Consider the following 26,867-nt stretch of genomic DNA (forward strand, 5'->3'; position numbering starts at 1 on the left):
CCCCCACACACACACACACACGCACACGCACACTCACCTCCATCGCAGCTTCCTCCACGCCCGCTTTGAGCTCGACACGACGGCTGGCGTCTTTTCCGTTCACAGAGTTGTCGATGACGATGAGATTGTTGCCGATGACGACGACAGCGGCATCGGCGAGCTCGAGTTCCCCTGCGAGCCGGCCTTTGCCCCGACCCGATTCGATCCGGTCGATGGCGAGCCGCCAGCCGTGTGCTGGTCGGTCCCGACCGGTGCTCCGTCCTCTCCTTACTTTCATCCGCCGTTCTACTTTGTCCCGGCTGTCTCTACCGATGTCGATCGGCTGGTCGCCGGCGTGTCGTCGGCGTGCGCTGCGGCGCCGTCCCCACAGCCCGCCTCGCCAGTTCCGCCGCTGACTCCTGCCTCCCCGTCCACCGCCGCCGCCACCGCCACTGCCACCCCCACCCCCACAATCGACGCGCCCGGAGAGCTCGTCAGCACCTTCTCCGGTCTCACGCTCTACGTGATGGAGCACGGCTCGGCCGGCGGCGGCGACGACGACGACGCCTACTTTTCGGTCCGATTCCCCGCCGCCTCGGTCGGCATTTACGCCACCGGCAAGTTCGAGGCTTCACTTGGCGTCGCCGACGGCGACTCGGTCGATGCTGGCCTCGCGTATGTCTTTCCGATCTGCCCAGCCATGCATTTTGGCTACGACGCCGAGGCAGACGCTGTCATGTTTGCCTCGCACTTTGACGGCCGCACTTACACCTGGTCGCTTCGAGTCACCGAGGGCTGCAGCGGAAGCACAGACGCGCTCCGCGCAGCGCTCACACGTCATCTGTGGGAAGCACAGTCGCTCCGCAAGTGGAGCTCGCTCAAGGATGCAGACAAGGCCTGGATTCTGCGGATGATGACTGGTGAAGGCGAGGGAGCGCCAAGCGCTGCCTCCCGCACCGAGTCTGCGCTCTTTGATCTCGACGACGACGACCTCGCAGACATGGATCTCGCCGCCGACGACGAGTGGGATGCCGATGGCGTCGGCTACGGCATTCGCTCATCGGCTGCTGCCCGCCGGGCCACGGGCGTTTTTGACGTCGAGTCGGACGCCGGCGGCTTCTACGCCTCGCCTCGCAAGACTGCCGCTGCGCCCGGCGACGACGCCGAAGGCGATGTCAATGCTCTCCTTGAGCTGGGCATGGCGTCCTCGCGGGCTTTTGTGGGTCGCGGGAGCTCGGTTGGCGTCTTTGGCCTCACCGCCGACGACGACCTCGAGTTTTCGGCCGCCATCGACGGCCTGGCCTACCTCGACGGCACGCCGCTCGTCGCTGCCCAAATGATGCTCCACGACCGCGACGACTCGATGCTCATGGTCTCGCCAGTCCGTCCGGACCGTGTCGCGCGAGTCGATCTCCACCGCGGCGCCGTCGTCGACGAGTTCACCTCGTCGCCCGATCCCGAGCTCGCCACCCGGGTCCGTCGCCTCGCGCCGAACACCAAGTTTGACTCAGACGCCACCTTTGTTGGCCTTAACAAGCTTGGCCTCTTCCGCATGGATCCGCGACTGCCGTCAGGCTCGCAGCTGGTGCCGGACCACGGCTACACATTCAAGCCGACGTCCAAGCCGCTGCTCTCGTGCATCGCTGCCACCGCCGACGGTGGCTATGCCGTTGGCTCGGACCGCGGCGAGGTCCGCCTCTTTGCTCCGGGTGCTGGCATCGGCAAGCGGCCGAAGACCACGTTCCCTTCGGTCGGCGCGCCCATCACCGCCCTCGACGTCACCGCCGACGGCGCCTTTGTCCTCGCCACCACCGCCACCTTCCTTGCTCTCCTGCCGACCCTCCACCCCGAAGTCCGTGGCGCCACCGGATTTACCAAGCCACTTGGCAAGTCCAAGCCTGCTCCCATCCAGCTCTACCTCCTTCCGCAGCATGTTGCGCTCTTTGGCGGATCCATCAGCTTTACCCCCGCTCGCTTCGACGTCTCTACCGCATCGGGCTCCCACGAGCGTGTCATCGTCGCCTCCACCGGCCCGTGGGTCATCACTTGGTCGCTTGCCCGCGTTGCCCGCCGCGACGTCGAGTCTTACACCTTTATGCGCGCCGATGACGTCGTCACCGCCTCGTCCTGGCTCCCGTCGTCCACTTCGTCATTCATTGTCACCGAGCGCAACGACGTCAAAGTTGCCCACAAGCAGTAACAACTCACTCCCCCCCCCCCCCCCCCCCTCCCCCTCTCTCACACACCCTCTACCTACCTCCAGCCGCCATGGATGGCGACCATGCCCTCCGGTTCGACGACGTCGTCGTCCTCCACCTCCACAACTCAGACACCTCGTCGGCTGGCCTCGGCCTCAACACCTCGACAGCTTCCGCCGAGCCCGAGACCGCCGGCGTCCTCTCGGCGTCGGTCGTCGACGCCGACGCGCCGTATCTGGACCCACGCGCTGACCCAGACTCGTTCGAGTACGCTCATCTCTTCCGGATCCGCGCCTCGCTCCGCTTCGGTGCTCTTCACGCCTGGCTCGCCGCCCGCGATCGCGGCGGCTCGGACCGCGCTGGAGTCAACATGGCCCTCCTCTATGAGAACATGCGCTATGAGGCCCAGTTCAACGCCGGCGAGATGGACCGGACGGCAGGCCGCCCGCTCCGCTACGGAACCCCTATCCAGCTACAGCACGTCCTCTCCGGCAAGTTCATCGGCCGCCAGGGCGCCTCGTACGAGCTGGTCCTCGTCGACGAGGCCCACGCCGCGTCCGTCTTTACCCTCGCCTCCAAGTACCGTATTCGCCAGGACGACGACTTGGTTTTCGTTGGCGATCCCATCGGCCTGTACAATAACCTTGGTCAATGGCTCAATGCCGACACAGACTCGGCCCTCAACCTCCACGGCATGGTCTCGCTCCGCGTCGGCGGCGGCTTTGCCTTTTGGCATCCGCGCCTCTTCTCCACCACTCCGCCGTCCACTTCTCATGACGATTCCCGTTTGGCTTCTGCTCCGCTGTCGTCGACTTCCACCCGCAGCGATCGGCAGACCCCATTCTCGCTCCGCGCCATCGACGAAGCCGGCGCCGAGGCGCACGGCCACGCCTCGTCCGGCGATCCTCACCTCACCCTCGGCAACGTTGTCCAGCTCTACAACATCGAGCACGAGGGCTTTCTCGCGGTCGAGGCCTTTCTCGACTCGGGCTCGGAGCTTGTCTGCGTCCACGCTCACCCGTCGCCGTCGTCAAAGGCCTCGGCCGACGTCACCCTCAATGCCAACACGCTGTGGCTGCTCGAGCTGGTCGAACCATTCTCGCGGCCCGTACTTCTTGCCTCCAATGGTCGCATCTGTTACCGGCTCCGCCATCTCCGCTCTGGCTCGTATCTGGCCATTGCCGACGACGAGCCCATCGACCTTGAAAACGACGGCGCCACCCTCCACTGGCTCTTCCGCGACGAGCGCGCCTTCCCCGACCTTGTCACCGCCGTCACCGATCCGACGGATGCCGGCGACGCCGCCATTTTCTTTATCGACCGCATTGCCGACGCCGCCGCCCCGCTGCGCCTCGACGACGCCGACCTCCTTGACTTTGGCAACCGCGTCCTCCTCCGCCACGCCTCCTCCGGCTCGGTCCTGGCTACCATGACCCGTGCCGTCCACCAGATGCGTGAGAACGACGTCATGTTTCCGAACACCGCTGCGGCATCGACCGCCGCGGCCGCGGCCGCTGGAGCCGCTGCCTCGGCCCGTGCTCGCGCCGCCGTCATGGCCGCCGTCCGTGGCGCCGCAACCCTCGGTATCTCTGACCCAACCTCGGCCCGTGTCTCTGCCGCTGTAGCCTCGCGCATCCTCCGCTATCCGCTCCAGCCTTCCCCGTTCAAGCGCTCCTCGCGCGCCCTGGTCAACTCCTTCCAGCTCCGCGCCGTGCCCGAGCTCCTCTTTCGCCTTGCCGCCCTCCTCTCCGCCGTCCGCGCCGCGCAGGCCGACTACCTTGCGCTCTGGCGCAACCAGGACTTTTTGCCTACCCCGCGCCAGCTGCGGCCACTCTGGATTGCGCTCCGCTCGCTCGTCTCCATTCTTCGTGAGCCACAACGCCTCGTCCACCAGGGCTCCCGCATCGGTCCCATCTCGTCCGCCACCACCGACTCGGCCCTCCGCGAAGCCGGCTTTTCCTCCCTTGCCCACCTCCGCCAGCAAATCCAGCGCTTTGTGGGCGAGTTTGGCATCATCCGCCTCGCCCTGGACATGCTCTCGGCACCCTTTACTGAGCTCGCACCCACAACCTCAGTCATTACCGTCTCGCTCGACGATCTCGCCTTGCCGGCCTCGCTGTACGTTTTGAGACTTCGCGTCTCGCCAATTCGCTCCTCATCCACGCAGTCAAGGACAACATCTACAACGCCGCGTTGGTCTTTCCCATGTTTGACGCTCTCATCGCCCTCCTCGGCTACGACCTCAACACTGCAGCCACACTCGCCCACGTCTTTGACCGCAACGAGCTCCTTCTCCACGCCATATCTCCCGACCACGTCACCCGCTTTGTCGCTCTCCTGGACAAGCGATCCGCGTCTCCAGACTCGCGCTTTGTCCTCCGCCGCTACCTCCGCCTCCTTTCGTCTATCACCGTTTTTAACGGCCGCGGCGTGCTTGCTAATCAAGAGCTTGTCACCAACTCGCTCGTTGTCAATGCACCGCACCTCCTCATCCGCTTTACTCAGCCCGGAGGTGGCCGCCCGGCCCTCGCTTGGCTCGGCGACACCTCGATTTCGCTTACAGAGCTCGATACCCGCGCAGACTTTGCCCCCCAGCGCGAGTACCTCGTTGCCCAGCTCGAGCTGTTGGCTAATCTCGTTCACTCGCGTTCACACTTTATCTCCACCGTGGTTCAGACGGTTGTCCCGTTCCCGCTCGTCTTTTCAGTTGTCTCCTCGCCTGACTATTCTTACCCGCTCCGTGCAGCCTTTCTCCGCGTTCTCCACCACGCTTACGTCGACGTCGATCCTTTTCATGCCATCCCGCTCCTCCAGCCAATCCATATTTGGTCTTCGCTTGCTCTGGACGCGACCGATGACTCGGGCACTGGCTCGAGCGCCGCATCCGAATCCTTGTCCGAGGCTGGAGGCGAGTCGGCGGCCCCGCCCGCCACCCGCTTCTCAGCCACCGGCGCATGGGCCTCGTACGCTCGCCAGGGACGCGACCGCATCGAGCGAAACCCGCAGCTCAAGGCCGTCGAGACCATGGTTCTCCGCCAGCTCGGTGCCATCGGCGCCGCCTACGGCGCTGAAAACCACCCTTTCAACACCTCGGGCTATAAGACCTCTGCAGCTGGCATTGATGCCTACTCGCCATCAAGCGTCGACGAAGCCGGCTTTACCACCTTTGTCCTCGCCATGCTTATGCTCCTGCATCTCATGCTCAAGTTTGGCCTGTTCCGTGACCACACCCACCGGCTTCACCTAGTTCAAGCACTGCTACCGCTGCTGGAGCGTGCGACGGCCCAGAGCTCTGACGAGACACACTCGTCGGCCGACGCGGCCGACTCGCCCTCGGCCGAGTTCTCCGACGTCGACTCGTATGCCTCGTCGGCCACGACCTCGTCGCCCTCCCACCGATCGGCCTACGATGTGGTTGGCTCATGCGATCCCGTCGCTGTCCCCGACGCCGACGACCACGAAGTCGGTGTCTCTGCTGACCTATTTGACATCGCCTTTGACCACAGCCAGATCCTCGACTCGCACGGCACCGTGGGCAGTTCCGAGACCGCGTGGTCCTTTGTCCGCCAGGCTATCCTTGTCCTCTTTGACGCCGTCCACGAGCTCGAGGTCTCAGCCTCACTCTCCGGCCTCCTCACTCTCCTCCACACGGCGGTTCGACCGTACATCTCCCGCCTCACCCGGGTCTTTCAGTCGTCCATTCGTCCCACCATGACCCACGCTGCATCCACAGCCTCACTCACGCTCCACGACATGGCCAACTCGGGTGTGGCCACGGCCATCTCACCAACGATCGCCCTCCTCCGCGCCACCCTCGAAGAGCTCCCGCGCCTCGCCGATCTCCTCGACGAGGTCCACATCCGCTCCTCAGGCTTTTTCGACCAGTCGCCGCTTCTGGCACTCCTCACCGAGCCGGCCACCACGAACGCGCTCTTTGGCATTGTCCTGAACGCCTCGTCAACCCCACTGGTCACCCAAGCCTTTGGCCTTCTCACATCCTCGCGGACCCATGTGCTCTCGGTTCTCCGCGCTGCCGAGACCACCCAGATCATCGCCCTTCGCCAGAACCGCGAGTCGTTTACCCGCATCGCTAACCTCAAGTTTGAGCTTGAGGAGCTCCTCACCTCGACCTGGTGCCTCGACGTAGCCAACCGCGTCCTCTACCTCCTCGAGACCGCTGCCTCTATGCTTGATCCCAGCTCGCCGCTCTGCTTCTCCCACAAGCAGAATCTCATGCTCTTTCACCACTTTCGCATCCTCCCGCTCATCATGCAAGTCGTTGCCCTCACCCTCGCCTCACGAGCGCTCTCGGCCAAACTCCGCGCTGAAGCTGTCGAGTCAGCCGCGCGCTCGATGATTCTCGACGTCGACTCACCGCTTGTTCGTGACGCTCCCGTCCCCGTGCCACCACGAGACGACTCGTACTCGTACATCGAGACCTACGAGCTCGATACCGAGGCCAGCGAACAGCAGGCCTCATCTTCGGGCCTCACATCGCTCTCGTACTCGGAATACGATGACGATGACGGCGAGTCATACGAGTATGCTCCGCCCTCGCCGGGCGACAACTCGTCGGACTCGCTTCCCAGCGAGCTGGGCGACTCGATTGCCATGCGGGTCGAGCCGGACGACATAGCGTTGCCGGCGCCGCTTGCTGACCTCACACCGGCCTCGCTCGCTACCACACTCGATACTATCGAGACGCAGCTGCTCATCAGCGCGCTCGAGCTCATTCCGGCGTACTGCGCCGGCTCGCCTGCTGCACAGCAGCTGCTTGTCGGCTACGTTGAGCTCATTATGTCGGTTGTAGCCAAGGAGGCTCGCCCCGAGCTCGAGCACACCCGCGTCGCTGTCGACACTGCTGCCGTCGAGGCGCTCGCCTCTATCTTTCGCAACAACTTTGGGCTGGCGTCCGAGCTCGACGCCGTCGTCATCCAAGCCTTTGTCGCTTTTGCCGGTTCTGAAGGCACCCGCGCGCCGCGCTATCTCCGCTTTCTCCGCGAGCTCACCGTGGTGGTCACCGGCCAGAGTGTATCTGCGCTCAAACGAAACCAGATTCTCATTCTCAACACGCTGTCGATGATGCCGCCACAGAGCTGGCTTGTCGTTTATGATGGGCCGTGCGACATCGCGCCCGAACTCATTGACGATCCCGAGTCGTCGTTTCATTATCACGTCGAACTCATCCACCTTCTTGCAGCCTGTGCCCGCGGCAAGCACCACCTTGCCGAGGTCATCTGCCAGGCGCTCATCCGGCCCGAGCAGGTTGCTGCCGCCATCAGCGACGAGGACGCGCCGCCGCAGCTCCGGGCCGCCTACATGGCGCTTTTCCACCATGCGTTTGTAGACACAACCCAGGCTGCACCGCTTGATGCCACAGTGCTGGTTCTGTCGCATGTCCGCACCCTCATCGCGGCGTCGTGCACGCTTGACGCAACTAATCCACATTCGCTTGTCCACCGGACCATGGTTGCTGCTGTTTTTGGGACCGCGCTCCCGCTAGTCTACGCGTTCTTCATTCGAGCTTGGTCGTCGTCGCGTGACGTCGGCCCGGTCACCAAGCACCTCCCGCTCCTACGGACCCTGACCAAGCTCGCGCTGTTTGTCATCGACTTGGGCGACGAGTTTGAGAGCTCCGGTGCCGTGCGCGACCACATGGAGGAGCTTGTACTCGGTGTCCTCCGCGCCCTCGCGCGCAACGCCATCGTCGACGCCGGCTCGGCCCACGTCATCCACGACGCCGACCGAACCGACGCTGTGCTCGCGCGCAAACCCAATTGGTCCGCCCGCCTCTTCCAGGGCCTCGGCCTCTTTGACACCGATTCCCGCACCGCTGAGCTTGTCGAGCGCAACTTTGTCGAAGATGCTATCGCTGCTTATCGGAGCCAGCTGGTGGACTTGGTGGTGGGCATGACTGCGTCTGAGACCGAGTCGACGCCAGCCTGGCTCCGCCGCTTGCGCTGGCTCCGCCGTCGGCGTCGTGGCCGCAAGTTTCTCCCTACGCCTGTGCCGGCGCTCACCTCTGCCCCCGGCGCACAGCTCGCTGGCGAGCAGCTCGGCAATGTTGTTAACAGCGGCGTCGGCTCGCCTTCGCTTCACATGAAGCCGTGGACGCTCCTCATCGAGCTCCTGTGCTCCAAGACCAAGCGCCCGGTCATCCTTCGTCTCATCGAGCTGCTAGACGAGTTTGAGTCGCGCGGACTTGTCCTTGCCGCCCGCAACGTCGTCCAGGTTCTCATCGACGCCCTCGCCTTTGAGCGCCAGTCTGGCGAAGCGGCAGCCGAGCGTCCACTCCGCGACGCCTTTGTAGCCGCCGGCGTCATCCAAAAGGCGGTCCAGGTCCTCGGGACGGCGCACTCGCTCCTGGTGGAGCCCACGCTTTGGCTCGTCATCCGGCTGCTCGAAGGTGGGAAGCGGAGCGTGCAGGACGCATTTTACGACGTTGTCTCATCGCCGAGTACCTCGTTCTTCAAGGTCCTCTCGCGCATCATTCGCTCGGCGGCGCGAACGCTGGAGGAGGTTTCGTCGGCGTCCGACAGCGTGGCCGGTCTCGGTGCCGACAGCGGCGTTGGCGCCCACACCGCGACGCCGGTTCCCGCCGTCGACGCCGACCATGCCACTGGCATCCTCCACTCGATTGCCCAGAGTGACAAGGTCACCCGCAACGCAGCCATTGTCGGCGCTGCAGACCGGACATGCCCGCATCCACAGGCGGCCACGAGTGCGCACACGCTTGTGGGCCACGTGGTCGTCCTTGTCCAGTGGATGGTCGCCAATCAACACTCGGGCTTGCAGAATCTGCTCCGCGACCAACCGGGCGCGACACAGCCGACCAATGTGGTCCGCGATCTGATCTCGTTCTTCACCCTGTACGTCGCTTTTCTCCGGCCGAACAACCTGCTGCTCGCAACCCAGCTCCTGCACACTTTTGCCGAGCTCTGCATGGGCCCATGCTCGGGAAACCAGGAGATCATTTCGGTGACGAGGCTGTGCAAGGTCGTCAACGAGGTTCTCTCTACCGACACTCTCGCGCTCGTCATGTCGTCGTCGTTCTTTGCTTCGGCCGGCCGCGATGACGCCAACAACGCCGACGCACCCGACGACGGCACGGCGTCGGCGGTCCTCTCACTCCCCGACGTCGACGAGGCTCTTCTCCCTGTCTTTGCCGCCTCGCCTCACTTTCTGGCCGGCCTCGGCCAGATCCGCATGGCCATGGCTGCCGCTGCCGCCGACGAGCTTGCGTCAACAGCAAGCCCGGAGCATGGGATGACCCGCGCCGAAGCCGAAGCCGACGCCGAGCGCTACCACGCGGTCCAGACCGGCGTTGGTCGCGGTGGCGATGGCGAGCCTGGCGAGGCTGTCTTTGTGGACGTCGGCATCTCGGCCTTTCGCCCTCAGCCACAAAACGAGACTCTCGAGTCGTCACCGGTCACAGGTGAGAGGAGGGGCGAGGCCGGGCACGCTTCTGCTAGTGACGGCGACGGCTCTGGCTGCGCCGTGTGGAGTGCCGTCAAGCGGCTCCGGGCCGGTAAGGCCAGCAGCGGCGAGAGTCTGCGCGAGCTGGGTTTGGATCCGGACTCCAGGCGCCCACGCGATCCGCGGTACGCCCACCTCAACATTGCCGCAGGCGACAATGGCATGGCGCTGTTTGTCGTCGATGACGACGAGGAAAGAGGAGGCGGCGACGACGAAGACGACCAAGTTGACGAGTACAATGGCGATCGCCGCGGTACACCAGGGAGCACGCGGGTCAAGGAGGCGCCTGCTGAGCGTCGGCGGCGTCAGGCGACGCACGTGTACCTGGCGCAGTTGCGGCTTGCGGCGCTCGACACACTGCACGCACTGCTGGAGGGCTCGACTGTCCCGTCGTGGAACGTGGCTGTTCACCGGCGGATGATTGACCAGCTCAACTTGGTGCGGTTTGCCGACACAGCGGCAGCTACAGCAAAGCTCTCGCTCTCGTCGCGGAGGGTGTGGGGCGGCGGGCGACGGATCAAGCTGTGGGAGCGACTCAAGAGTCTGCGCGCCCGCGAGGGCTTCCAGGCCTACATCCTGCTCGCCAAGTTGATGGACTTGGAGCCGCAGTCGCGCCGGGTGCTGGAGGCGTTGCGGACGCACGACTTGAGCGCATACGTGGCGCTTCGCGGGCGGGTCGAGTACGTCAATGCCGACCGCGAGCTGGAACGCCTCTACTTTCGAATTCCGGATCACTGCTTCAACCTGACCAAGGAGCGGTGGGACCGGTTTGTGCTCGACATCGACCGCGACGACGAGAAGCTCAAGGACTTTATGGTCAAGTCAGAGGACCTCTCGTTTGAGCTGAAGACCAAGTCTGTCCAGCCGCTTGGCGCCATCGGCCGCTACATTCAGCAGCGCGACTTGTGGTGGAAAGACATGTCGTTCTGGACGGCGGTTGTCATCAACATCCTCATGATTGCGTTTTGGCGGACGAGCAGCGGCGGTGAGATATCGTACATTGCCGACAGCGTCCGTGGCGTTATTGTGGCACTGGGTGTGGTGACGCTCGTCACCTCGGGCCTCACCACGATGGCATACCTGATGTCGCTCGGCCCGCTCATCTTGTACAAGTCGTGGAAAAGTGAGGAGCCCGTGGTCGAGTTTGACGAGCGCGAGCGGAACGTGTGGTTTGTGCTCAAGTCGACGCTCTTCCTCCTCCGCAACTCACGGTGTCTCTTCTACGTAGCGTACTTTGTGACGGCGCTCCTTGGCCTTGCCGTCTCGCCGTTCTACTTTTCATTCCACTTGCTCGACATTGTCAACCGGTCTGCGACGCTGCGGTCGGTCATCCAGTCTGTGACGCTTAATCTGGCCTCCATTGTCTTTACAGGCGTGCTCGGCATGCTCGGCATCTACTACTACGCCATTGTGGGCTTCAACCTCATGCGCGACGACTTTGTGCTCGAGGGCTCACGGTATTGCGACTCGCTCGCGCTGTGCATTGTGACGGTGGCGAACCTCGGGCTGCGAGCCTCAGGCGGCATCGGCGACAACATGGTGCTGCAGCCGTACTCGGTTGACCACTCGCTTGCACGCGTTGCCTTTGACCTCTCGTACTTTTTCTTTCTCGTCGTCATCTTTCTCTCCATCTTCCTCGGCATCATCACCGATACCTTTGGAGAGCTCCGCGCCCGCCGCAACTATCTGCAGAACGAGATCCGCAACCACTGCTTTGTGTGCGGGGTTGACCGTTCGCGGCTGATGCGCGACGGCAACGGGTTCTCCACACACGTCTCGTCGGAACACAACATTCGCCACTACATGTTCCTCATCTCCTACCTCCGCGAGCTCCCGCTGCTGCAGCAGAGTGGCGGCGAGGCGTACATAGCCCGCAAGATCCTGGTCTACGACACCTCGTTCTTCCCCGAGCAGCGCGCCATGTGCTTTGAGCGCTCTGCGCAGCGCGACACTGTCGAGCTGTGGGAGCTGGCCGCCAAGGTCGACGACGTCCGCAACGACCACGACCGCATGCTCGCCGAGGTCCGCCGCTACTGTGCCGCCCTTGAGCAGGCCCAGCTCCGCGCCAAACGTGAGCAAGACACCGACCTGGAGATCCTCCTGGCCGAGCTCCGTGTCCAGCAGGACATGACGAGAGTTCTTGCTACACGCATCGAGTCGGCGCTGGCAGGAAGCGAGTAAACGCACGGCTACAGCCGCGGGAGCTCGATCTTGCGCACAGGCGCCGGCCGTGCCATGACCGAGTAGCCGAGATGGTCATGCGGCGCTGTCTGCGGGACCGGAGCTACTCCTGCGCCTTCCGCGCCCACCACTCTCCGGGCACTTGACACCGCCGCCAGGGTGCTTGTCGCTCGGTTACGCGACGACGCGCCTGCTGCCGACGAGCCAGTGACAAAGTGGATACCACCGGCGCGACGGCGGTTGAAAATTCCAGTCATCCGTGCTGGGGCATTGACTGAGTCGGCAAGCAGCTGCGAGCGCCGCGAGGCCAGGCCTGGGGCCTGGGCGAGTGCGGTCGAGCGAGCGGCAGCATAGGCGTCGAGCTGGATGTGGTCGAGGAGGGCGATGACGTAGTTGACCGAGCGAATGGACTCGAGCGCGAGCTGCGACTTGGAAGACGCATTCTGCCAGCCGGCTGTCATGGCGTGCATTGAGCGCGCGGCGGCGGTGTCGCGATGAACGAGGTCTGCATCACCGCTACCAGCAGCGCCCGAGTACTCGCGCCCGAGCAACACTGCCGCTTGGGCGATTTCGTCGGTGCAGAGCGCCTCGAGCTTGCCAAGAACGACGAGGAGCGACTCGCGGAGCTGAGCCTGGAGGGAGGCAAGATACGGCCGAGCCGGGGCGTGGACCATGTCGTCAACGAGTGCGGCGTCGGCGGCAGCCGAGCTGGGCGCGCCGCGGAGGAGCCGGGTGAGGGCAAAGCGCGAGACTTTGCTCTGGACGTCGAGCGCGACGGCAAAGGTAACGACGACGACGGCAGCAACGAGGACGGCAATGGCGATGATCAAAAGCGCCGACTCTTCCGACGACGTCATCGAATCCGAGTGGAAGACCAGACCAATGGCAAGGAGGAAGAACGAGAGCGCCATACCGATCGACTCGAGGCCGTCAAGCACTTGCGAGACAAACGGGTGGGCAAAGACTTGAAGGAGGCCAAAGCCGAGAAAAACAATGATGCCCGCCGCAGCCTTCCACACTGGATCGACCGGGAGGATACCGGTGACGGCAGTGACCGCCAGCTTGCGAAGAAAGATGACGAGCTCCCACCAAAAGTAGTCGCGGTCGTACTTGTAGCACATGACACCGTAGCGCCTGCGGAAGGCCTCCGAGTCCAACTCGAGGGCATGCCTCCGCATTGTGTGCCAGTACCAGATCGGGACACCCGCGATCGAGACAACTAGCCCAGCACAAGCAACAAACAGCGCGCGCGCCCACTCGCCTCCGCCATCGTAGCAGGTAATGTTCTCGTAGCGAGAGAGGACATACCGCCCGTCGCTCTTGAGCTCACATTGAAGCACGTCGGTGAGCGCCGCCACTTGAGAGATGTAGAGAATGTTGACAAGGACGGTAAAGGTGGAGATGAAGCCGTCGACGCCGCAAGCAACCAAGACGTCTCCTCGCGAGAGCGACGGAGGAGATGGTGGCGACAGCATCGACTTTGACGCTGGCTCTGGCTCTGGCTCGGGCTCTGGCTCCGACTCCTCCATCTGCTCCTCGGCCTGACCAAGCTCGACAAGCTCGGTATCAGCGATGGGTGGCCCATGGGCATTTGCCTGCAACGGGCTATATGCCGGTGCAACTGCGGACTGTGGATGAGCTCCAGGCGAGCGGGTGCAGCACCGGGTCCGGATGGCAGCGACAATGGCGAAAGCGACGAGCCAGATGACGGCGAAAAAGGCCGGGAGCGCGACCTTGAGTGCAGTGATGCCAACAAGGCCGAGGCCATCAATGGTGCACGGAAGGGAAATGAGGTCGAGGTTAAGCGAAAAGGCTGAAAAGACGGTGAACATGGCGGTGAGCGTCGACGGCCACTCTAGGTCTACGTTGGCAAAGACGCCCATGATCTGGACAAAGTTGGCGGCGACTGAAAGCGAGGCAAACCAGCGCTTGAGAAAGACAAGGAGCAGAATGAGGGCAAAGAGGCCGACCGACCACAGCGCCCTGCTACCTGCGGACGGACAGATCTCGCACGCGCCTCGGTATTGGTAGTAGCCGGGAAGACAGAGCGCGCAGAGCTCGCCGGTTGCACCGGCCTTGCAGCTACCGTCTCCGGCGCAGTTGCGACAGGTGACAAATGTGCCTGGCGAGGCAACCGATGCCGCAAAGCCAGGCAGTGCCACCGGGTAGGGCGACGAGTTGTTGCAGCTGGCGAATGGCGGGCAGGCACCGCAGACTGGGACATCGCGTTCGACAGCCCGCTTCGGGCCACACACATCGCTGTTCCCATCCCAGCTTGCGGGCGAACCGACGAGCAGCAGTGAGGCCCCACAGTTTCCGCTCCACGGCTCGCCTCGGAACGAAAGATTGGCGAGGAGCGGGAGGCCAGCAACCGTGCCGGCATCTGCGGGGTTGCTCGTCAGTAACGGGAGCAGGTCAACTTGAGCCGGAGCCGACAGCAGGAGTGCAGAGCCGGGTCGGACAATCGCCGTCGCCGCCGGCGGTGATGAGACAAGACGCAGCAACGCGCCGCTGCTGGGAACATTGCCGACCATCTCGTAGCCCGAGATCCAGACTTCGGCGGCGGCAGTAGCGTTGCCGACGGCGATGACAACCGGTCGCGGCGGGCCAAACATGCCCCAGACCGGCGACGCTAGCGCGTTTGACGCCCGTGTACTTCCGCTCGCCCTGCCGATGACGGGCGGCATGTACTCGCCGTCCAGCGGCGCGGCGTAGACCAACGGCGCGGCGTCGAGGGCACGGACTAGCGTCAACTCGACCGACAAGTCGTAAGGCGCGGCGGAAGAGGCCGCCAGCGCTGAGCTGTTGAAGAGCGCTAGACCAGAGATCCAGCCGTCAAAGAACGCGTCGGTGGTACCCGAGCTCGGCGCGTCGAGACAGCCCAGCGAGAGTGAGAAGGCACCCGGCCCGATCGCCCACGAGAAGCCCGCGTCCGCAGTGACAGCGGCATCGCCTTTGTCGTCGACTATCAGACTCAGTGTCTGGCTAGCCGGCGACCAGCTGATGACAACATGGATCCAACGGAAAGGACCAGCAGCGAGCGCGGCCTTGGAGGCGACGAGGGTGCAGCTCGAGCCGGAGAACGGCAGCGGGTCGGCGGCTCCGCCGCGCCAGCTCTCCACAGCAGGACATGCTCCAATGGCGGCGAGCAGCCTGCCCGATGGAGTGAGGCCCACGACGAAGCCGGCCGGAGTGTGGGCGGCGGCCACGGCGAGGCGGTCACTGGGAAGGGCGCGCGGGCGGAGCCAGAGTTCGACGAGGGCATTGCTGAGCGGGTCGACGAGGGTCGGGACAGCCGGAACAACGTCAAGAGCGAGGCAAGACATGTTCGCCGCCACAAACGAGGCGCCCGGCGCCCATCCGCCGGCCACGGACTCTGCCACGGCGTAGGGAAGGTGTCCTGAAGCGAGAGCGAGGGCGAGGGCGAGCAGGACGAGGGCGGGATGTGCCCCATGGCGGGGCATAGGTGCGGCAGGGGGGTTGGGGGGGGTTGGGGGGGGGGTGGGGGGGTTGGGGGGTTGGGGAGAGGCGACGTCTGCCCGGGTGAAAGGTGGAGGGGGACGGCGCCAGAGGGAGAAGCGAACGAAACGAACGAACGAGTGAACGAATGTGCGGATGAACGGGCGAGCACATTAGTAGTCATTGGCCAAATGGCGGGAGACACTGGCAGGCAGAGGGCGGGCAGAGGGCAGGCAGCGGGCGGGCAGGCAGAGGGCGGGCAGGCAGCGGGCGGGCAGGCAGAGGGCGGGCAGGCAGAGGGCGGGCAGACGGGGTTTGCACCTCACCCCCACCTCCACCACCCTCGCCCACCCCACGACTCCCCAAGACCCCACTTTATGTCCGCATACCCGTTCAACACGACCGGGGGTGCCTTTGCGCCGCCTCCGGTCTCGGCGGCAAACACGTCGCCGGCACCGAGCTCGCCGTCACCGCGGGTGTCACGGACGACGTCCAAGGCATCGATGCGCTCGCTGCGCGGACGGCGGTCGGTAGGCTCGTCGAACTTTGCCTCGCTGATTCCGCGTCGACGGTCATCGCGGATGGGCATGTCTCTGGCTGGGCGCCCGGGTAAGACGGCGGCGGCGGCTGCAGCTGCACGGGTTCGCGCACCGGCCAAGGCCACGGTTGCGGCGGGCCTGGGCGGCGCCGGGACGGCATTTCTGCGGTCCGAGGCACGGGAGGCACGCCAGCGCAAGGACGCCGAGGCTGCTAGGCTGGCGGCGGCCGAAGCGGCCGGCGATATGCCTGCGGCGCCTGCCAGCTCGAGCGAGGCCTCGCGGTACGTGGCCGATGTCGACGCCGTCACGCCGATCATCCGCGGCGAGTACTCGACGGCGCAGCGGGCAGCGGCGGTGCGGAAGCTGGCCCATCTTGCTTGGCTCGGCTCCGAGTACACCCAGGTCTACGTCGGGCGCATCGGGCTCATCGGAACCATGGCGACCATTCTGGCATCGGGCGACGATGTAGAGCTCAAGCTCGCCACCCTACAGGCCCTCTCGGTTGTTGTCCGCGGCTGCCGCCCGAATCAGGAGCGAGCCCGCAAGGTCCGCATCATCCCAGCCGTCACAAAGTATCTTGACCACTCCAGAAAGGCCGTGCGCCAGTGGGCGGCGCACGCACTCTTTTTTGTACTCCACAACAACATGGCCAACCACACCGTGGCGCTGCGGACCCACTCACTCAAGCGCCTGCTCGAGCTTGCTGCTGCCGAGCCGTGGGAGGCCTTCAAGCACAACGAGGCGCAGCAGATCCTGTACATGCTCGGCCTCGCCGACGTCGAGCCGCAGACCGGCTCGTCGTCGCGCTCGCGCCGCGCCGCGCCGCGCGACACCGACTCTTCGACCTCACTGAATGCCTCGGCCTCACCGCGCCCTCCGACCTCACCGCGGTCGCCGGTCTCGCCGCGGTCGCCAGTCTCACCGCTCTCGCCGCGATCGCCGCGGTCGCCGCGGTCGCCCGGCCACTCTGGTCATCGCCCCATTCATAGCGTGCGCGGGCCTCGCGGTGGGCGAGCCACGCAGCTGCAGCGCAAGCGGTCGCTGCTATCGATGTGAGACGGCATTTTAGTGTGAAGGCGCGGCTGCGGCCGGCGCAAGCGCGGCGGCAAGCTGCTTGAACAGCTGGCGCTGGTCGGCAGTGAGGCTCGAGTACTCGGCGCGGAAGTGGTACATGGGCGACGACGACTCAAAGTCCTGGGCAAGCTCTGTGGCCCGGGCGACGATCGAGTCTGCGACGCCGGCGAGCTTGGCCACGTTCATGCCGTACGACTTGGAGGCGACGCCTGGGGCAAGCTTGTAGAGGAAGGTCACCTCGTCAGCCTCCTCGTCGACGTAGCAAGACATGTGCTGGAGCGAGACACCCGGCGTGGTCGAGAACTCTTCGCAGAGCGCGTGGTAGTGGGTCGAGAAAAGGGTGCGAGCGCCGAGCCCGTTGAGAAGCTCCGAGAGGACGGCGTAGGCGATCGAGTAACCGTCAAAGGTCGAGGTACCACGGCCAAGCTCGTCCATGATGACCAGCGACGACGCGGTGCCGTGCTGGAGGACGGCGGCGGTCTCGAGGAGCTCGACCATAAACGTGGATTGGCCACGCATGATGTGGTCGTGGGCGCCGATGCGGGTAAAGATGCGGTCGACTGGGGCGAGCGTCATGACTGCGGCCGGGACGTACGCGCCCATCTGGGCGAGAATGACGGCGACGGCGACAGAGCGGAGGAGCGTCGACTTTCCGCCCATGTTGGGCCCGGTGAGCAGGATGACGCCCGGACCGTCGCCGCCGACGACCACGTCGTTGGGAATGAATGACGAGGCGATCGAGACCTTGACGCACGGATGGCGGAGCTCCGAGATGGCGAGCTGCGGGACGGACGAGGCACCGGCCTCGTGCGCCGTGACAGTCGGCAGGCACTTGGGCTCAGCGAGGGCGCGCGAAAAGGTCTTGAGCGAGATGAGGACGTCGAGGGCAGCGAGCTTGTCGATGGCGCGGCGCCAGACGGCCTGCCGGGCCTCAAATTCTCCCAGAAAGTGCTTGAGGAGCACCACCTGCGTCTGCGCAAACCGCTCGAGCACCTCGTCACGATGCGGGAGGAGCTCAGCGAGGAACGGCGACCAGTACCGCTTGACAGCCTTGGTCTGGGAGCGGAGGATCCAGTTGGCCGGGACGGTTGTCGACGCCGGGACCTGGATCTGGTATGCTTCCTTGTTGAGGTGCTTGTACTCGACTCCTGAGACGCGGAGCGAGGAGCGGACTTCCTTCAGGTGGCTCTCCAGCTTGCTGTTGATGCTCTTGATCTCAGCGTTGAGTTCGTCAAAGAGCGCGTGGACGCCCGGGCGCGGCGAGATCGAGCCCTGCTGTAGCGCCGCCTCCCAGTCAAAGGCGGCCCGAAAGTGGGCAACGCCCGCGGCGAGGTCGTCGACGCCGACGCTGAGGAGCGAGGTGAGGAGCGGCGAGCTCGCCGCCGCGGCCGCGCCCGGTGTCCCTGGCGTCCCAAACGTCGACGCCATAAAGGTCGAGACCGTCTCAAAAGCCTGCAGCAGCGCCACAAACTTGTGCATTGGACACGCCTTGGCCGCCGCCCGCGACGTCAGCCGCTCCAGATCCGGCAGGCTTTTGAGCATTCCCTCGAGCGGCGCCGCAAGGTGCTCATCGGTAGAGCGGAGGACCTCGACCGCCGCCTGCCGCGCCCGGATGTCCTCCACCTTGACCAGCGGATACGCCAGCTCGTGGCGGAAGCGCCGGCGGCCAAACGGCGTGACACAGAACTGGGTGAGCTCGAGCAGCGTGCCGCGCGTCGAGCCGTCGTGCGAGTTGTTGAGCACGTTGAGGTTGTACAGCGTCTGCCCGTCCATGACCAGCGACGTCGACGACTTGACAATGTCGTACTCGGCAAACACGCCCTGTGCCACCAGTGACGGGCCGAGCTTGAGCTTGTCGAGGTAGTAAAAGAGCGCGCCGAGCGCCGAGCTCCGCTCGGCTGGCCCGTCCAGGAGTGCGGTCAGCTCGGCAGGCACCTCCTCGACGGACGCGGCGAGCCAGCTCGCCCGCGCGCTCGCGTCCCAAAACTGCCGCTCCGCATCGAGGAGGACAAGCGCGTCGCGCCGCGGGACGTGAACCTTGACCAGCGCCGCGACGGGCTTGGACGTCTCGCCGCGGGCAAGGAGTACCTCCTTAGGCTTGATCTGCACAAGCAGCGTCTCCAGCAGAGTCAGATGCTCGTTGTCGTTGAGTTGGGTGGCGTAGAACTTGCCGGTGGCGCAGTCGACAAAGGCGACGCCGAGAGTGTGGCTTGTCGCAGGCGCGCCGCTACCGCTGCCGTGTGCTGGCACCTCGGCAATCGCCAAGAGGTACGCCGCGTCCGGCGACGCCAGAAGCTCGTCCTCGACAAGCGTGCCAGCAGTAAGGACTTGAGTCAGCTTGCGGCGAATGAGGTTGGCGCCCTTGGCCTTGGAGCCATCCTTGCGGGCGAGGTCCGATCCAATCTTGGTTTCGACCTGGTCGACCCGGGCGACCTTGTACCCGAGCGCCACCAGCTGGGCCGCCCACTTCTGAAAGTGCATCTCGGGCACGCCGCACATTCGCATGTTGACCCGCTCGGTGAGCTTGAGATCAAGAACCTGATGTGTGATGTCGGCATCGCCCTCAAAGACCTCGTAGAACTTGCCCTTTTTGAAAAAGACCACCGTGTCAAAGTAGTCCTTCTTGATGGCCCAGTACTGTTTCTCAAACCCAGTAAAGAGTTTGGACTTGGCATCAAAGTACTTGGGCGGGATGTAGAGCGTCGACGGATCGTAGTCGGGGTGTGACGGCCGCCGCTGTGCGCCATCGCGGACGTCAACAAGGAACGCGAACCGGTCCTTATTGGCCGCCGCAAACTTGGTCTTGCGCTCCGCGCGCTTGGCTGCCTTGGTCGAGAGCCCACCCCACGCCGACGACGACGCAGACGACGACTTGCGGACCGGCACCACATCCATCGGCACCATCGCGCTCAGTGGAAGATCGTCCGAGGAAGCCTCATCAACTGGCTCGGGGCTGGCTGCCGCCGCCTCCTCGAGCCCCTTGAGCGTCTCGGGATCCGCGAGCATGGCCGCGTCGGCTTCGGCTTCCTCCTCCTCGTCGGCCGCCAGCTCGGCTGGATCGAGCACAAACTCCTCATCGTCCGAGTCGTCCGAGTCCGAGTCCACCACCCGCCGCCGCCGAGCCTTCTTACTCGCCGGATGCTTGGTTGCCACCGAGTCCGAGAACGAGCCGTCATCACTCGCGCCACTGTCGTCGTCGTCGTCGTCGTCGTCGATACGGTACGAAACGATCTTGCGCTTGCGCGAAGGCCGCCCGGCGACCACTCGCCCAGTTCCGCCGCTTCCGGTGCTCGACGCCACCATTGTCAGAGGACGGTCGTCGTCCGAGCTCGCCTCGCTTTGCGGCCCTCTGCTCCTCCCTGCCACCGCCTTGAGTGGCGAGGGCGTGGCCAGTCCCCCGGGTGCGGCTGCTGCCGCCGCTGCATGCGCAGGCGTAGAATCATGGGCTACCGCCATGGCCACCACTTTGGCCTCTGCCCGCACCGGCGACAGCGCCTTGGCCTGCTCAGCAGCGGCACTCGTGTCCTTTGCCTCGGCCTCTCTCGGCGGGGCCTGAGCCGCTGCCGGCGGTGTCCCGAAAAACGACAGCAGCGAGCTCTGCATGACCTTGGTCGTCGAGCGGTGTGGTGTGGCCGTCGCCCTGTTTGTGGTCGTCCAGCTCGCGGGGAATGAATGAATAGCGGCGAATCCGAATGATCGAATGACATGATGAAGGGGGAAAAGGGAGGAGGGCAGTGGGCGAAAAAAGGTCGTGGTTTTCGCCTCTCCCTCCACCTCTACAAGGCCGTCACCCCGGGGCCAATCATACGGTAGCACCCTTCTCCCGCACACCTGTTGCAGCGATTGTCTCGCCTGGTTGTGCTGGGAGAGAGCCATGTTGAGGAGGACAAAGAAGCGACGGCGGACTGGGCGCGGTGGCGGGCTTGGTGGAGGAGGTGGTGGCGGTGGTAGCGGTGGTGACGACGACGGGCCGGGCGCTCGGAAGCGAGCGCGCGGGCTGCTAGTCGACCTCTCTGCCGGCGACCCAGAGGTCGGCGGCGAGCCGCTGCTGCCGCTGCCGTCGTTGGCGGTGGCCGATGATGGCCCGGCCGGCGTGGCAGAGGCGGCAGCGGTGCTGGCGAGGTACGACCCGTCTGCTGCGCGGGTTCCTGCCGCGATCGCGGCTGCGTCTCATGAGAGCCTGCCGCAGGAGCCCGCGGCTATGGCGAGTGTGCTGGCTGTGGCATTTGAGGCTGGTGCTGCTGCGCTGAGCGGGCAGGCCGCGGTGCTGCTTGACACGTGGGCTGCGGCGCTCCCCGCATCGGCGCTGGTCGCAGTCTTGGCCCACACGCCCGGAACCGCGCCACAAGCGCTCATCGGCGGCCTTTACGAGATCATTCTCGATCCAAGCCTCCCGCGGCACGACGATCGGGTGGCGGCAGCGCAAAGTGCAAGTGAGGTGCTCGACATACCTGGCCTCGCGGCCTGGATTGTGGCAAGCAAGCACCGCAAGCATTTGTTGCGGCTGATGTCGTCGACGCGTCGTGAGGCTCTCCTTACCTATGTCCTTTCCCCCCTCGCGACCGATCGCTGGTCGGATAGACTCGAACGCCACTTTGAGCTCGACGCCGTTGTCGGCGCCTGCCTCGACGACTCGGTGCTCGCATCCGAGCTGTACGCGATGACCACAGCAGCGGCCAAGCGCGAGCCGCGGGCCTGGCTCCCAGCCCGGGCCTGGATCCTCGACCGGTGGCTGGAGCGCTCGTTGGCCACCGGAGGTGAGGTGTGGGACACGCTGCTGGCAGACGACAGCGCCAAGGGTCCTGGCTCTGCGCAAGCTGCTCTTGCCCAACATGCGTCAGCCCGCTTGGCGACGCCCGGTGATGCAGGCTCTGCTCTGGATCTGGCACTCAACACAGGCGTGCTGGCCAAGCTGAGCGGCCGCCAGCTTGCGGCGTTGGTAGCAGTGCTAGGCGCTACGCCGCAAGCAGTGAGCACGGCGGTGCGAGCGACGACGATCCGCTCGGTCCTTCACCGCATGCTGAGCACGTCTGGTCCAAAGGCGGCAGGCACCGACCTTGCCTCCGCCTGCTCGCCCCGTGTGATGACCAACTTGCGGCAGGTCCTCCTCGAGCGAGGCTGGGACCCGCGCGATGACGGGCAACTTCTCTTTCTACCGGGCCTCTGCGATACTCCGGGCCTGGACCGGATCGCGGAAGACCACAGACTCTCAGTCTCGCTGTTCTGGGACGGCTGCCGGGACCTATGGGGAAGGAGTCCGCATGCCACGGCCTCCGCCGCTGCTGCCTTGCTCGCTTCGGCTATTGCCAGCGCGCTGTGGGACAAGGCTGTGCGTGATCAGCTGATGCGGCCAGCAGCGGGGCTGAGCTCATCGGCCCATTACGCAGCCGTGCTAGCCGGCGGTGTTCGAATGCTCGAGGCGTGCTTGCGGGCGAGCGGCACAGGCGAGCCTGCGCTTCTCGGCTCGACATTGGACGGCGGGTTGTGGCTCGGCTCGTTTGCCGCCGACTGGACCCACGACGCTTATCCTGCACGGACGGTTCCGCTTGTTGCGCTCCTCAGCGATGTCTTTCTGGTCATGGTCGAGCTCGGAGCCTCGGTCTTTGACCCGAGCAACGAGCTTGGAGCCGAGCTTGTTCCGGCGAACATCGTAGCTCTCATGTGGTGGATGGCGCCGCAGCTCCAGACCCAGGCAGCCGAGCTCTGTGTTTTGCGGACCCAGACAATTGTTGCTGAGACCGTCGCTCGCACGCTGCAGCTGGCTGAGGCGGCCAAGCCGTCGGCATTTATGCAGAGCAAGGGACTGACACCTTTGGCCTTGGCGCACCTGCAGGGCTTGGCGAAAGTTATCAACGCAGGCGCGGCGCCGCAACGCGGCACAGGCGGTCTACGTGAGCGGCTGCGTGGCGGCGAGAGCGAGAGCGAGCTTTGGCCGCTGGCTACCGCACTGGTCGGCCTCTCGTCGTCGCCGTACATGGGCAACGGCAGTGATGTTGTCGCTGCGCTCGCGCGCGCATTCGATCCGTTTCCAGTTGCGCTCCTTGCCCCTTCCACTTTGCAGCCAGCCTTTCTTGCCTTTGGAGAGCGCCTGATGCGTCACGTCCGCTCTCTGGCGCTGAGCAAGACGGGCGACATCGGGCGATTGCGCCTGATCTGGCTCTACAAGGCGCTGCACTTGTTGGCAACGCTCGCCGAGGCCGATTCGGCGAGGCGGGCGCTGCTCATCCACCACGAGCCGATCTCGTGCCTTATCCATCTGCTCGGCCTTCGTGATCGCGGCGTCGAAGAGGTGGCGCGGACGCGGGCCAACGCCTCCAACTGCCTCAAGCAGTACGTGGCGCGTGGGCTCGGCGACCCAAGCGCCGCTGCGCGCAACGTGCTCCTCTCGCTTGCTCAGCTCCACTCACTCGTTCCGATGCTCCTCTCGACGGGTCTCCGGCATATCGTGAGCGACGGCAACGTCGATCCACTCGCCGAGGATGCGCTGAGCATGCTCCGGCTGGCGGTCCGGACCTCGCAGCTCAAGGCGACACTCGTCCTTCCGGCCACAGGCCTCATCGCCCACCTGCGCCGGTTGCTATTTCAGCCCGCCGACGCCAAGATTGTTCTCGGCTCTCCACCGGCCGCCGCCGCTGTTTTCGAACTCTTTGACGCCGCCGTCGCCGCGCCCGCCCTCTCATCGGGCATTGCCGAAGCCGCCCTCCACCGGCTGCTCATCGATGGCCTCCTCGCTGCGCACCGCGCCGCTGACGCCGTTGCGGTTGTCCGCAAACTTCCGGCTCCGCTCGCCCTCGACGCCTTTACCAACTCGCAGCTGCTCAAAACCCGGATGGTCACGCCGCGCGACGCCGTGGCAAGCCAGCTTGGTGCTTGCGCGGCGAGCCTTGGACTCTAGCGCTGACCCCCCTTCCCCCCTCCCTTTCCTCAATTCCAATGACACCGCACTGTCACCTGTGGCAGCAGGGGAGCGACAGGCAACAAAGGCGAGAGCCAGCCATGCACGGCCGTTCTGCAAGGGCAGGACATGGCCGGGCGGGAACAGGGCGGGTGGTGGCTGGGCAGACCCTGGTCCTTTCCCGCGAGAGGCGTCAGACGGTGAAGGCCAAGCAGAGGCCGCAAGCCCACCGTGCCCAACCGCCGCCAACCAAGGCGAGGTCCAAGCCGCCGGGAAGGGGTTCGCGGACCAGGGCGCGGACGCTCGCCGTCCTCCCACCGCTGCCAGTGGGACAGGCAAGCGGACGGCGAGGAGGCACCAGTGCGCTGCGGCCGCGGGTCGGCGTGCTTAGCCGCCACCGGGCACAGGTGGCGGCGCGGACGGCGCGGGCGGCGGCCGAGGGTGTGACGCGGGTCTTTGGCGACTCGCACGACACCTTTGCCGCCGGCACAGGCGCAGCCCGGATTCGGGCCACGCTCCGCGTGGCGGCGGCTCGACCGCAACCACCGGCCGCCGCCAGCGGCGACGGTGACGGCAGCGGCGTGCGGATCTCGGTCGATCGCGTCATCGACGCGCTGCGGATCCGTGGCGAAGTGGCGTCAATGGCAGCGGCGACCAGCGGCGAGGCGACAGGCGGCTCGCTGGAGGAGCTGCAGGAACTGGTGGATGCCGGCCTCGCACTGAAGCCGTGCGTACCGGAGAGCCTCGTCGAGGTCGAGACCTTTCCGGTCCGCCCGCCGCGCGTCTGGGTCCAGGTGAGCGGCAAGCAGCGGGCGCGATACACCGAGACACCGGAGCACCAGGCCGACGGCTCGGTCAACTGGATCCGGACGTTGTATCCGCCGGCAGTTGTGACCACCGACGACGAGTTTGCACGGACTGCTGAGCTGGTGGGCAGGCTCGCGGCCCAGACCCGCGATCCGACGGTGGTCGCGGTCGGGCACACAGGTCGCGAGGGCCTTCTTGAGCGAGAGGCCGAGTTTGTGAGCACCTTGTTGGCTGCCACGCAGATGGGGCTGACCGAGGTAGCGCGTGGCAGCGCGGTGCGCGCTGCCGCACTCCGAGAGCCGCCGCGGCTCCTGGAAGCCTGCATCGCCCTTCTGCGTGCACTCGAGATTTTGCATGGCCTGACGCCAGCCGCGCCGGGTCCAATGGAGCACGAAGAGGCTGCGCGGGTGGCTGCCGTCCGCGACGCCATTGAGGCGCGGCGCGAACTCGACGCGCTCATCACCGCCGAGAAGAACGAGACTCGTGAGCTGCTGGAGGCGATCGAGAAGGCACGGACCGAGGCTAGCGCACTGGAGCGTGAGCTCGAGGCTACGCGCAAGCGGACAGCGGAGGCCCGAGCGCGGGCAGAAGCGCCGCTAGCCCGGAGCGGCGAGCAAGAGTCGTTCTCACACGAGCGAGTGCTGGTGGTCGGCGAGCTCCAGAGCGTGGAAAAGGCCAATGTGTTGCTCGAGGCTGAGCTCGTTGCGCTCAAGAGCCGGGCCGCTGATGTGGTGCAGGCCAAGGTTGTCAGCACAATGCAGGCGCACAAGGTTGAGGCAGAGATCAAAGAGGCGTCGGCCGAGCAGCTCGCCATCCTCCTCGCGCTCGCCCACCGCAAGTCGGAGCTCGAGGCCACTGACGCGCAGCTTGCGGCCCTCAATGAGTCGATCGCGTGTGCCGAGGCCGAGAAGGAAGTCCAGCGGATCCACGAGAACAAGGCCAAGTTTGTGGCGTCGATGAAGGGGCGCAGCCCGGCAGCACGGCCCGCCCTCCGCCGCGGTCCGAGCACCGGCGGACATCACCGGCGGGCCTCAGTCACTCCCTCCTCGCTCCTCACCACCAGCTCGACCTCGATGTTGTAAAGGTAATGGCCTTGCGCAGTCGTGCCTGTGGGCCGAGGTGCGATAGCCGAAAAGGAGCAAATGTCGCGTTGGCGAAGCGGCAGCGTCCGACGATTGAGTCACGCTTGCCGCGCGTCACTGGCGCAAGGGGCGAGGGAGCGGGAGAGAGGAAGCCACTCGACTCTGGCTCTAGCGGCATTGCAGCCATGCTTGGGCGGGTGCGACTTGTTGTGGGACGGCATGCAGCAGGAGCAGGCGGTGGCGCGTGGGCGCAGAAGTGGGTGCTGGCGCAGGCGCGGGCGATGCATGCGACGGCGGCGGTAGAGGGCTGGCGCGACATGGACGGCGGGCGGGCGAGGGCTGCGCGGGCCAAGACGGCGGCGGTGCGGGCGATGGTGGCCGGGACGGGCCCGAATGCAGTCAGTCGCGATGCGGCATGGGAGGAGGCGAAGCGGACCGGGACGTGGGCCGAGACTGCCGAGGGCAGGGCCCGGCGGCGAGCCGAGCAGACCTCGAGCATCCAGGTCTTTGACGCCTTCTCGGTCGCCTTTGTCACCCTTGTGGGCGCCGTCTGTGCCCTCACCTGGGTCATTGCCCCCATCCTTGTCCCGGACGATGCCCTCGACGGCGCAGATCCCGATGGGCGCTTTGCCAAGGTCAACGTGTCCGGCGCAGACGGCTCGCGCTGGTGGGAGATCCTCAATGTCTCCGGCCGTCCGCGCGGTGGCACGAGCGAGGCCGATGGCGAGAAGGAGAGCGAGCTCGACTCGGACTCGGGCTCGGGCTCGGCTGCTGCTACCGATCCCAGTGCAGCGTGAGTGCAAGCGGTGTACATGTGATGTGGTTTCATGCGTTTACGGGGGAAGGGGGCCTACTCGCGGGCGCGCAGCTTCTCCTCCTGGGCTCTGCTCTTCGCACGCTTTGCCTCTTCGACAGCATCGCGATCGACCTTCTTCTTCCGCAACTTCGCGGCTCTGCGGTTGAGCTTCGCCACCCGGTCGGAGAGGGCGAGCATGTCCTTACGTAGCGAGACGGCGCGGGTATGGTACATGGGCAGATGCGACATCTGGACGGGAAATGGAGGGAGGGGGATGTGAGCGGAGCGGAGAAGTGGGAGGGGGGGGAGGGGGGAGGGGGGGGGGGTAGGAGGCGGTGGGCGGAGGGTGGCGGAGGGACGGACGGAGGGACCGGGAGGGCC

The 26,867-nt window shown here is 65.5% G+C and overlaps 8 protein-coding genes across 8 annotated transcripts in view; 6 read left to right on the top strand and 2 right to left on the bottom strand.

The window, feature by feature from the left end:
* AMSG_00952 (Vid27 family protein) overlaps positions 1-2,196 on the top strand; it is a gene marked incomplete at its 5' end in the record, with an annotated part of 2,478 nt that extends 282 nt beyond the window's left edge. The window contains one exon of the mRNA XM_013906676.1: positions 49-2,196. Within this exon, the coding sequence (XP_013762130.1) occupies positions 49-2,179 (2,131 nt within the window). The 3' untranslated portion in view covers positions 2,180-2,196. The remainder of the gene's footprint in view (positions 1-48) is intronic.
* A 51-nt stretch (positions 2,197-2,247) lies between these two features.
* Positions 2,248-11,834, top strand: AMSG_00953 (uncharacterized protein; the record flags this gene model as incomplete). Its single annotated transcript, XM_013906677.1, has 2 exons — positions 2,248-4,260; positions 4,308-11,834. 2 exons carry the CDS (start codon positions 2,248-2,250, stop codon positions 11,832-11,834), a joined length of 9,540 nt encoding a protein of 3,179 aa, XP_013762131.1.
* A 103-nt stretch (positions 11,835-11,937) lies between these two features.
* AMSG_00954 (uncharacterized protein) lies at positions 11,938-15,298 on the bottom strand (the record flags this gene model as incomplete). The annotated part of the gene is made up of 2 exons (XM_013906678.1): positions 11,938-11,975; positions 12,013-15,298. The coding sequence occupies 2 exons, from the start codon at positions 15,296-15,298 to the stop codon at positions 11,938-11,940; spliced, it is 3,324 nt and encodes a 1,107-aa protein (XP_013762132.1).
* A 372-nt stretch (positions 15,299-15,670) lies between these two features.
* On the top strand, positions 15,671-17,470 carry AMSG_00955 (uncharacterized protein; the record flags this gene model as incomplete). Its single annotated transcript, XM_013906679.1, has 1 exon — positions 15,671-17,470. The coding sequence occupies one exon, from the start codon at positions 15,671-15,673 to the stop codon at positions 16,886-16,888; it is 1,218 nt and encodes a 405-aa protein (XP_013762133.1). The 3' UTR covers positions 16,889-17,470.
* Positions 16,898-20,209, bottom strand: AMSG_00956 (DNA mismatch repair protein msh6; the record flags this gene model as incomplete). Its single annotated transcript, XM_013906680.1, has 1 exon — positions 16,898-20,209. The coding sequence occupies one exon, from the start codon at positions 20,207-20,209 to the stop codon at positions 16,898-16,900; it is 3,312 nt and encodes a 1,103-aa protein (XP_013762134.1).
* A 571-nt stretch (positions 20,210-20,780) lies between these two features.
* Positions 20,781-23,801, top strand: AMSG_00957 (uncharacterized protein; the record flags this gene model as incomplete). Its single annotated transcript, XM_013906681.1, has 2 exons — positions 20,781-21,449; positions 21,507-23,801. 2 exons carry the CDS (start codon positions 20,781-20,783, stop codon positions 23,799-23,801), a joined length of 2,964 nt encoding a protein of 987 aa, XP_013762135.1.
* A 101-nt stretch (positions 23,802-23,902) lies between these two features.
* Positions 23,903-25,690, top strand: AMSG_00958 (uncharacterized protein; the record flags this gene model as incomplete). Its single annotated transcript, XM_013906682.1, has 2 exons — positions 23,903-23,912; positions 24,156-25,690. The coding sequence occupies 2 exons, from the start codon at positions 23,903-23,905 to the stop codon at positions 25,688-25,690; spliced, it is 1,545 nt and encodes a 514-aa protein (XP_013762136.1).
* A 170-nt stretch (positions 25,691-25,860) lies between these two features.
* On the top strand, positions 25,861-26,734 carry AMSG_00959 (uncharacterized protein). The gene has a single exon (XM_013906683.1). It carries the CDS (start codon positions 25,876-25,878, stop codon positions 26,485-26,487), a length of 612 nt encoding a protein of 203 aa, XP_013762137.1. The 5' UTR covers positions 25,861-25,875; the 3' UTR covers positions 26,488-26,734.
* The last annotated feature ends 133 nt before the right edge of the window (positions 26,735-26,867 follow it).

The sequence above is a fragment of the Thecamonas trahens genome, assembly GCF_000142905.1.
Source record: "Thecamonas trahens ATCC 50062 unplaced genomic scaffold supercont1.4, whole genome shotgun sequence".
Lineage (NCBI taxonomy): Eukaryota > Apusomonadida > Apusomonadidae > Thecamonas > Thecamonas trahens.